The 10,491-nt window shown below is 34.1% G+C and overlaps 1 protein-coding gene across 1 annotated transcript; it reads left to right on the plus strand.

Moving 5' to 3' along the window:
- Positions 1–204: 204 nt before the first annotated feature.
- ATMAP65-6 (Microtubule associated protein (MAP65/ASE1) family protein) lies at positions 205–6,945 on the plus strand. Its single transcript, XM_020384161.3, has 12 exons — positions 205–930; positions 1,707–1,910; positions 2,529–2,795; positions 3,146–3,361; positions 3,468–3,623; positions 3,721–3,880; positions 4,120–4,271; positions 4,882–4,969; positions 5,055–5,128; positions 5,232–5,306; positions 5,446–5,799; positions 6,456–6,945. The coding sequence occupies exons 1-11, from the start codon at positions 856–858 to the stop codon at positions 5,782–5,784; spliced, it is 1,806 nt and encodes a 601-aa protein (XP_020239750.1). The 5' UTR covers positions 205–855; the 3' UTR covers positions 5,785–5,799; positions 6,456–6,945.
- The last annotated feature ends 3,546 nt before the right edge of the window (positions 6,946–10,491 follow it).

Here is a 10,491-nt window from a genome sequence, read left to right on the forward strand (position 1 = left end):
CCTCATGACGAGTAGGAAACAACAAATATTAAGATTCTATCCTGTCAGAAAAATTTATCACTCACTCACTCATAGACACAGTGAGAGACCCTCCAACACTAGAAGAAGAGAGAGAAAGTTAAAAAATAAAATAAAATAAAAATTGATTAGGCATGTTTGAGTTTAGTTTTTAACCTATATAAATCATTGGCGAATGTGAACACATGAGAGAGAGAAAGTGTGTGTAACTGTTTATGCATACAGATACAGAATAGAATACAGATCCATTCCAAGTTTCCAATACTTGCTTCTTTACCTGCTCTTGTTGTTCTTGCTACATTTAGGCGCATTTTAGCATCTAACCACCAAACCCTAAAAAAGCATTATCCTCCTTCTTTGCTGTGCTTAACCCTTTTTTTTTTCTTTTCTTTTCTCTTCATTTATTTTCCCCTCTTCAACAATAATAATCATGGCAATCATTTTCTCCCTCTGAAAACTTTCCCTTGCTCCAAACACATCCTCTTTACAGATCCTCTTATTTCTCTTTTCACATTTTTCTTTTCTTATTTCTTTGTTTCTTTGTTGCTGCCAAAACAATTTGTTGAAGAGAGAGAGAGAGAGAGAGGCAAGCAAAGGTTTCAGCTTTAGATCTGGGGGAGCTAAGGTTGTTTGAAGCAATGGAGACACCCCATGTCTCTTGGTCTTTGTCTTTGACATGAAATGAAAGTTTCTTGCTTTCTTCTTTGACCCTTCTTCTTCTTCCTCCTCTTCTTCTTCTTCTTCCATCTTAGTCTTTCTACTACTACTTACTTGGTAACTTTCTAAATTAGCACTAACTTGTGAAAAAGTGAAAGAGGGTCTCAGATTTTGGGAACAATGCTGGCCATTGGGGGACATGGCACCAGTATCCGCACAAGCACTACTTGCACTGCTTTGCTCAGAGAACTTGAGGTCTTTCTCTTTCTTCTTTGGTGTTGCAAAATTCTGGATTTTGGAATTTGTTGGTGCAAAAATGAGGACATGGGGTGTTCTTTTTCTTAATGAAGAGTCTGCTTGTGATGATTTGTTTATGATGTATGCTTACTTTTTTTTCTTCATCATCTTCTTCTTGGCTATTCTCTACCCAATGATGCCTTCTTTCTCCTCAGGTCAACTTTTTGTCTGTTTTACTGTGTCAAAAGGAAAAGCACTGATAGGGTCTCTGTAGGTTATTTTATTATAAGGGAAGGGGCTTTGTCTTTCTTCATGAAATTGATTACCTTGAAAAGATCTTTTTTTTCCTAGCCTTTTTATTTTTCTCTAAAATTTCCATTTTTTAGTCTAAATTTTGAAGGGTACTTTTTTTGGCAAATGGGTTGCTGCGAATTTTTTTAAAATTCATTGTACTGGGATTCTTGATGCATTTTAAAAGTTACCCGTTCAGTAGTTAGTACGGGTTTTCCGTTGACTTGGTCTTTATTATTCATCTATTTATTACAGTGCAATGTTTCTTCAATCTTATTGCTTCTGTGAGATGTGATGACACGCCCATGAAACCGGTTTCTGGTTTGGTGGCAATTTGGTTAAGCCTTGGTGTAGTGTTTTATAATTTTGTTGATTTGCATTTTTGTGTCTAGGAAGCTAATGGCAAACTGTTTGTTGTTTTCTGTTTTTACCTTATTTGTTAATTTTGTTTTCCACCACTGTTTGTGTTTTTGTTGGGCTGACATATCCTATTATGTATGCAGCAAATATGGAACGATATTGGGGAGAGTGAGGTGGATAAAGATCGTATGTTGATGGAACTGGAGAGGGAATGCTTAGAAGTTTACAGGAGAAAGGTTGATGAGGCTGCTAACACCAAAGCACGCTTTCATCAAACAGTTGCTGCCAAGGAAGCAGAGCTTGCAACACTAACAGCTGCCCTAGGCGAACACGATATTCATTCACCGGTAAAAAGAAAACTCAAGTCAATTTCATGCCTGGCATTCCAGTAATTTGCTGTCCAGATATTAAAAAAAAGTATAATTGTTGAAGTATTCGAAATTGGCAAGGAGCTTGTAGCTCAACTTGCACCAGTTCTGAGTTCAAGTCTGTAATATTAGAGTTTAATGATGTTTTTAGTAAAGCTTCAATCCTCCACCATGTCTCCTACTCACACCTGACCTGGGTCCTACATCTGCAATCCAATGTGCCAAACCAAAGGAAAAAATTGGAGATGAACTTTAGGTGCAGGAGGACTATATGAAATTTGGAATAGAAATGTTGGAGGAAAGGGTGTAGAACCTTTTTACTGTTCTCATGAAATATGTGCAAACTACCAAGTATATTCCTATTATTGAGTATACGGAAGAGTTGTTTTCATATTATGTGTTGATCAAGGAGATATCTGTGTTATTTACGTGGTTAGTGTGTATCTTCAATCTGCCGGTTTGAGGGAAAAGGGGATATCATGTGAGCATGCTAAGAGGATATAAATAGGAATTAACTTTCTGGTCTTAGAATGACTTGGGATAAAAGATTTACTTGTATGATACGACTTTCTGATCCTTTTTCTGTGAATTTTGTAGATTAAGATAGAGAAGAGATCTGCATCCCTGAAGGAGAAACTTTCATCCATTACACCTTTGGTTGAAGAATTGAAGAAGAAAAAAGAGGAAAGGTTGAAACAATTTGCAGATGTAAAGACTCAAATAGAAAAGATAAGTGGGGAGATTTTTGGATTCCATTCTGTCAATAATGGTTTGAGCAGCACAACAATTGAGGATGAACAGGATTTGTCACTTAGAAGACTCAATGAATATCAAACACATCTCCGTTCTCTTCAAAAGGAAAAGGTTTGTATTATGAGTTGAACTGACCCTTGAACTCCCTGTAGCTGTGTGGTTATGGGTTAATAATAAATCTTCTGCAAGTTTTGTGAAGGATCAATTCATATAAATATTCTTTTATTATTTGGGCACAATCCCTTCCATTTACAGATACATTCTTTTTAGGGATGAGCCCCCCTCTACCCCCACACATTAAAAAGTAGTACATATGGCAATTCAAATGCTCTTCTTTACCCATTGTATTCTTATTTTAAATGCCTCTCTTCTACATTAAAGATTTTATGGGGTAAGAGTCGATTCTTCTTTCTTAACTCTTTTTTTTTTTTTTTGTATTTTCTATGCTTCTTTTTTTTCAGTCTGACCGCCTTCAAAAGGTCTTGCAATGCGTGAACGAGGTGCATTCTCTCTGTAGTGTGCTTGGGTTGGATTTTGGCCAGACTGTGGGTGATGTACATCCAAGTTTGCATGGGACTCAGGTGGAACAATCGACTAATATTAGCAATAGCACACTGGAAGGTCTAGAGCAGACCATTCTCAAGTTAAAAATAGAAAGGAAAGCTAGAATCCAGAAGGTGATTTATCTGCACCATACTTAATTGCTTCTAGTTTGTTTACTTGCTGTAATTTCTTCCCCTCCTTCACTCTGGCCTGGTATTTATATACTCTTTATAAATGCAGCTGAAGGATGTTGTAGCTAAACTATTTGAACTTTGGAATTTGATGGATTCATCAAAAGAAGAGAGAAACTGTTTTATGAGGATTACTTCAATTGTTGGAACCTCGGAATCAGAAATCACTGAACGAGGTGTTCTTTCAACAGAGATGATAGAAAAGGTCTGTAAAGCTTCTTTTGGTTCCCTGCTTCCCTGACCCTTTATTTTTCTTTCATTCTTTGTCGAAGGACCTCATAGACTGAAAAGTCCTTTTGCAGGCTTCAGCAGAAGTGGAAAGGCTTGCCAAACTAAAAGCAAGCAGAATGAAAGAACTTGTTTTTAAGAAGAGGTCCGAGTTAGAGGAAATATGTAGATCGACTCACATTGAACCAGATACAAGTACTGCGGCCGAGAAAGCTAGTGCATTAATAGATTCTGGTATGTTCCTTTGCATTAAATCGATTATTAACCTATAACATGTTAGCTGTTTTTGAGAACAGCTTTTTTCTGAGAAACAATTATTTTTCAAAGCTCTCCTAGGACGCAATTGAAAATAAGGGATTATTATGTCTGTAAAATAAGTTGAACCAAACACAGTTACTTTAGTAAATCCTTTTTTTTCCCAGATTTACCTAGAAATGATTTGACATTATTGAACCTTACTGTTTTTTGTATAGGCCTGGTTGATCCTTCTGAACTATTGGCTAACATTGAAGCTCAGATAATCAAGGCAAAAAATGAAGCTTTGAGCAGAAAAGAAGTAACAGACAGGATTGATAAGTGGCTTTCTGCATGTGAAGAGGAAAATTGGCTTGATGAATATAATCAAGTAAGCCAGAAATTTTTAATTTATATAACTTCATAAGCTTGTTGGTAGTACACAGACCTGCCAGAGTTTTCACTTATTTTGCTTTTACTTCTCTTTGTATTTTTTGTGCCATCCCAAGCTCTTGTATTTTTGTATTGGAAGTTTTCTGCATGTTACTCTATTTTGTTGAAGGATTATTTAATACCTTATGTTTTTCATTAAAAGAGGTTTTTGCATGGAAGTCTCAAGATCACTTGTGAAGACTCCATATAAAATTGCGATGTCAGGTGAACTAAAGTGGAAGTTGATGAAACAGAAAGTTTAAAGTGGGACCAAATATACTTATAAATTTCAATCTTATTGTAATCTTGAGTTTTGTGTTTGTATCTATGTGATCAGTATATATAATAGGCCTCGTTTGTGTTTTGTATCTTGTTCAAGCTCTATCAATCTGATGTGGCAGTTTGTGATGCCATATACTTTTTTAATAGAATACAATAATACTGCCCACTAATTAGGCAAATGGTTCAGAGTATTATGCACATATATGTCATTGCATTTAATTTCATTTATGAACTAGTTACTGTTAGATCATTTAGTTTGTTCTCTGAAGTAATATAAAGAATTTCAGGATGACAACCGGTACAGTGCTGGGCGAGGTGCTCACATTAATCTTAAGCGTGCAGAACGTGCTAGAATAACTGTAGGAAAAATTCCAGGTATTGCTTTTAATTTATAAATGAATGCCTATCTTTTATTTACAGTGCCATTTGGATTTTTGATGACAGTGTCTTCTGTTTCCAGCTATGGTTGACAATCTTATTAACAAAACACTAGCCTGGGAGGATGAGAAGAAGACTCATTTTCTATATGATGGGGTAAGCTTTGATTTTCTTAAAGGCTAAAAAGAATTTTTGGTTGTGTTCTCTTTCTTGAAACTTTTTTAAGCATGTAAATTTAATTGTTCAATATTATCTGTAGGTACGTTTGGTGTCTATATTAGACGATTATAAACTGGCCAGACTACAGAAAGAAGAAGATAAGAGACGACACAGGGTAAATTTACTTGTTTGTACACATTTGCCATAATTATTTGTTGTTTGTCCACAAATTGATCTTTGAATATAAAAATAAAAAGGATTTATTTTAGCTATAATGTTTAGCTAATGGGCGTGTATCTTGTTGAATCTCACAGGACCAAAAGAAGCTGCAAGATTTACTCTTGAATCAGAAGGAAGCCATGTATGGTTCTAAACCCAGTCCAAGAAAAAATAACAGCTTTAGAAAGCCAAATGGGTATCGCGCGAATGGCAATGGATCTATGCCACCTACACCTCGCCGTAACTCCCTAAGTGGTGGGACAACATCTGAACTACTGACACCACGGTCCTACTCTGGCCGCCAGAATGGATATTTCAAGGAAATGAGAAGATTGTCTACAGCACCTCTGAACTTTGTGGCTATATCTAAGGAAGATACTATGTCATATGCTTCCCTTTGTGGTTCAGAGCCTGATTCTCCACCCCAACTTTAAATGATAAAAAAAATGGTAGGTTGTGGTTGCAATCTGCAATTGTTATATTATTATGTACATAGGCCATGTTTAGATAAATTTTTCGCAAAGTACTTACTGTCTCTGTTCTCTATTATTAGTAAAAAAAAAATCACATTTTATTCTTAAATATAAAAAATTTCAACTATTCTTACTTCATTTAAGATATTCTTCCTAAAATTTTCTTCATTTAATGCATGATCTTCTAGTTACACCACTTTTTTGAGCATTTATAGCAAAGACAATTTAGGAAGAATATTATAAAATGGGTAAAATTTAATATATAGTTAATTGATTTTCTTAATATATGTGAAATTATATATATATTTTTTGGTTTATAATAAAGAGCAAAGGGAAGAAAAATAAGAAGGTAAAATGAATCAAATTTTTTTATAAATTAAAATTAGTTTATGCATAAGTTAGAATAAGCTTTTGGAGAAAACTAAAAAAAGTTTTTATAATGTAGTTTATGTGTAAGTGCTTATTTTAACTTGAGAAATTTAATTCATTTTATCTTGTTTTTTTTTCCTAGAAGTATTTATTCATTCTATTGAGAAATTTATCCAAATAGGACCTTGATATGCATGATCTGATTTCTTGACCGCGGTCATGTTTTCACTAAAAGATAATTTAATCATATTCTACTTGTGCAGGAATAGGCTAAAAAAGATTTTCTTGGGCAGTGCCCGTAAACATGATTGAAGCCAGCACAAACCTTGTGAATACGAGATGGATTGTACACTAGTATTTGCTTGTAATAAGCCGAGATATACGTGGACAGTGATAGCTGACATGAGGATACGAATTAGGGTGTTTATGCTTTGAAGAACATTAGCTTTGGGAAGAGTGTTGATACTTGGTAGGGACAGTGCAGGACTCCTTTGTAGAGGGTAAACAGTGGAAATCATAGTGTTTGACCACCATGTATGTTGTGTGTTTTGTTTGTGTTTTACTTGTGTATATATGTTTTAAGTGTGATGTTCATCATATTTCATGTAGTAGTAACTAAGATTATTATTTTGATTCATAACTGTAGGAGCGTCCATGCTATATACCTCATGCCCTTTTATGTTTGTTGTATGTGATAATCCAAGTTCAGATGTTATTTTTCTGGTCAATGCAAGCTTTACTTATTTGCACCAATGAACTTGTTTGAATGTTACATGTGAATGCATGTAATCCTAGTTGCCTAGTCTTGATGACTTTGTGGCATTGTGGACCTGATAGGTAATCATATTTTTTTTAATTTACAAAAGAATTAATGTTAGAGACTGGTTGAGATTTCACGATCTTGAACCATGGAATCATTGAAAAGGACTACTTGAAACATGAACGTGAATCTGGATTGAAAGGTAATATGTCAAATGAAGCAGTGAATAATCATTAAATGATACAAACAAAATGAAATAAGATAGCTGATAATAGGTAGTACTTAACAAGATTGGATTCACTATAAATTTGTGTCCCTTTTCTATTTTAACTCAGCAAAGCAATGAACGGTATGAATGTAATTCGCATCAAAGTATTTGTTCCTTAGTGTAGTTACAGATTATAATTAGATTTGCTGAGTATAACAAGATTAGTGTGAGGCTGTAATAAAGTCACGTAGAGAAAAATAATAGTAAATCGACTAGAAACTGAATTGCTTTGACTTGTTTCTTGCGAATCAAATTTATATGATTATTTTTTTATTTTTTTTTTATGTAGACTCAAGTTTTACTTGTTTCTTGTGAATCAAACTGATCGTAACATAAAGTATAAATTATTATGAAGAATATAAAAGAAAAGCTTTTTACCGTATGCTTTAGAATAATTATGAGCTTTTGGTTGAAATTTGTTGAACTCTTGGATCGACCTTTCGTGGTGCCCACTATATTTTAAGTGATATTTATAAAAAAAAAAGTTAATGTATTTATTTGTTGATTTGGTTTTTTAGACTAAAAGTTATATTTTCTCTTTTTGACTTAATCATTTAAAAGTTATTATGTTATCTTCTTGACTTGATGATTTGATCTTAAATAGTTTTATGAAACTATTTTTCTTTTCTTATATAAATACAACTATTTTATAATGGTTTAGGAGTTCTTCCTCATTGATTATGCATTGTGGACTTCTTGGGATTGTTTGTTGTTGCAAAATTGCAACTACCTTCGGTGCAAAATCAATGAGGATTAAGGAAACCAAGGAAGGCACATATTCATGAAGAAATGGAGTTGGCAACCTTACCCTTGTTTGGTTGGGTTGAAATAGGTGGGAAAAAGGAAGTAATGAGTGGAAATAAGTTGAGTGGTTTGGTTGATGAAAAATAAGGGGTGAGAAATTAAAAAATGATGGACTTTACACCCTTTTTATCAGTGTTTTAAAACCCGGACCGACCCGGCCGGTCGGACCGGTTGGACCGGGAACCGGTGGTCCAGCCGGTCCGAATTTGAAGTTAGATCGGTTATGAGTCGACCCGTTTCAAACCGGATTGAACCGGTCAATTTTCCGGTTCAATTGGTGAACCGGTGGGTCAAACTGGTTCAACCACTTTTTTTTTTTTTTTAATTTTTTAAGGGACCATAAATCACAAAAATAATAATGAAAATTGAATCTCTTAATGAAAAAGCAAGGAGTCTTATTAAATATAACAATGACTACTTGTTCTAATATATTTGTTTACAATATATACAACTTAAATAACTTTTATAGTATATTATTAATTTTAAATTATATATTTAATAATTCAATATCTATGTAAATATTACATATATTATTTTGTGATATTAATTGCAAGCATATTATATATGTACATATTATTTATATTTTTAATTTGTATTAATATACCGTTTAACATGTAATTTTTTTATGTATTTTTTTACAAAATAAAAATAAAAATAATTTTAAATAAGATAGAAAAATTTAAATTTAAAATAAGATATGAATTTATTAAAATTTATAAGTATAAATATATTTAATATGAATATTTTTTAATAAAAATAAATAAAAATCGAGTCATGCGGTTCAACCAGTGACCCACCGGTTCAACCTTTGACCCACTGACCCAATACCTTAACCGGTTCGATGACCGGTCCGGTTTTTAAAACTATGCTTTTTATTTCAATGCAAGATTGATTGAAAATGGGAAAGAGAAGTCTATTTCATATTTTGTGACAATTTTTAACTTATATAATCTTTTTTTATTTAGCTTTTAACTAACACATGCAATCATCAAATGACTTTTATTTACATTTTATGGTGGTTTCTAAATCCCCACAAAATGATAAAATCAATTAGAAAAATTTCTTTTACACTTAATGTCAGTTTCTAGACTGTTACAAAATGATAAAATCAAATAAAAAATTATGTAATCAATTAAAATTTGTTGTTGTAAATGTTAATTGTACCTGTCTGAGGGCACACTCCTTTTCTTCTGGGTGAAAGGGGACCGAATAAGAGCTCCAACGATATCTCCAAGGGATGGGGGAGGTACCTGCAAAGGGTACTCCGACGCTCAAGTCAGTATATGCACGAATATCTAGGGTAAAAATGAACAGTGACATACCTCGTTATGTGTGACCTATTTATAGTGCCTGACGTGGGCCTGAGCATTGTGGGCCTTTTCAGGTGTTTACTAAATTAGGTAATACGATGTTAATTACTTACTTACTGACTTAACCATGCGCTTACCTGCTAATCATAATTAATAGCCGTCCTTCACCTATCGGTACGGTATTTCGCCGATCCGATAGGTAAAGGGATGGGGCGCTATTATTAATTGGGTTGATCAACAGTTGTCTGACTATCTTGCCCTACGGGGGACTCTCCGGCTCGGTCTTATGCCGAGCCGTTAGTAACATTCGTCTCGGACATTGGCTGGACCGATGTTTCCGACATCATGGCGTAGGTGTCTGACAGAACGGCATGTGTTGGTCAACGTGACCGATAGGGACCTTCCGGTACATTAATTATATAAAAAATATTTTTTTTATCATAACACTAATTATAACAATATGTATTTGGAAGAGCAGAAATGTCCTCATTTTCTAGAATAAACTATGGACAACTTGGCATATTATTAGTCAAGTCAACAATCTTTCCTTGGACATGATCAACTTTTTTCAATATCCACAATTATCAAGGACCAGGAAAACCATGTCTTAGGCACCTCTGACCCCACCCTTTGTGAAACTTGACATAGAAAATTCCTCTTTTAGTGACCCAAGAGACTTGAGCTTTGGTGGAATACTCAGGGATTATTTTGGAAAGTGGGTATAAGGCTTTAGACATGTTTGTGAATCAGACTCAACCCTAGCCTTGCAATGGATTTAGAATGGAGCTAATATGTTTCATCCTTATTATCCCCGGATACATCTAATTCATAAACATATGAGGTTGGATTGGACTATTACCTTCCAACATACCCTTCGTGAGGGCAATTCATGTGCAAACTAGCTTGCCAAGTATGGAGCAATGCATCAAGATGCTTCTCCCATTTGGAACGATTGTTCTTCCTAGCTATCCTCACATGTTTTAGCTAATAAAATGGGTGTTGTCTATCTAAGAAATTAGTTTTCTTGTTTCCTTTTATTTTCTATTTTGTGTTTCATTTCCCTTACACAAAAAAACCTAAATTTTTACTTTATTTCTCATTTATTTCTTTTCTCTCCACCAAACACACCCTTAAAGTTTTCAACATGCCTAAACAAC

Source organism: Cajanus cajan, chromosome 11 (genome assembly GCF_000230855.2).
Source record: "Cajanus cajan strain Asha chromosome 11, NIPB_CcT2T_4, whole genome shotgun sequence".
In the NCBI taxonomy this organism is placed as follows: Eukaryota; Viridiplantae; Streptophyta; class Magnoliopsida; order Fabales; family Fabaceae; genus Cajanus; species Cajanus cajan.

Coding starts and splice junctions, on each gene's coding strand:
- ATMAP65-6 (XM_020384161.3), top strand. CDS start 856: ATGCTGGCCATTGGGGGACATGGCACCAGTATCCGCACAAGCACTACT. Junction 931..1,706: donor CTTTGCTCAGAGAACTTGAG/GTCTTTCTCTTT, acceptor TTATGTATGCAG/CAAATATGGAACGATATTGG. Junction 3,881..4,119: donor TAGTGCATTAATAGATTCTG/GTATGTTCCTTT, acceptor TTTTTTGTATAG/GCCTGGTTGATCCTTCTGAA.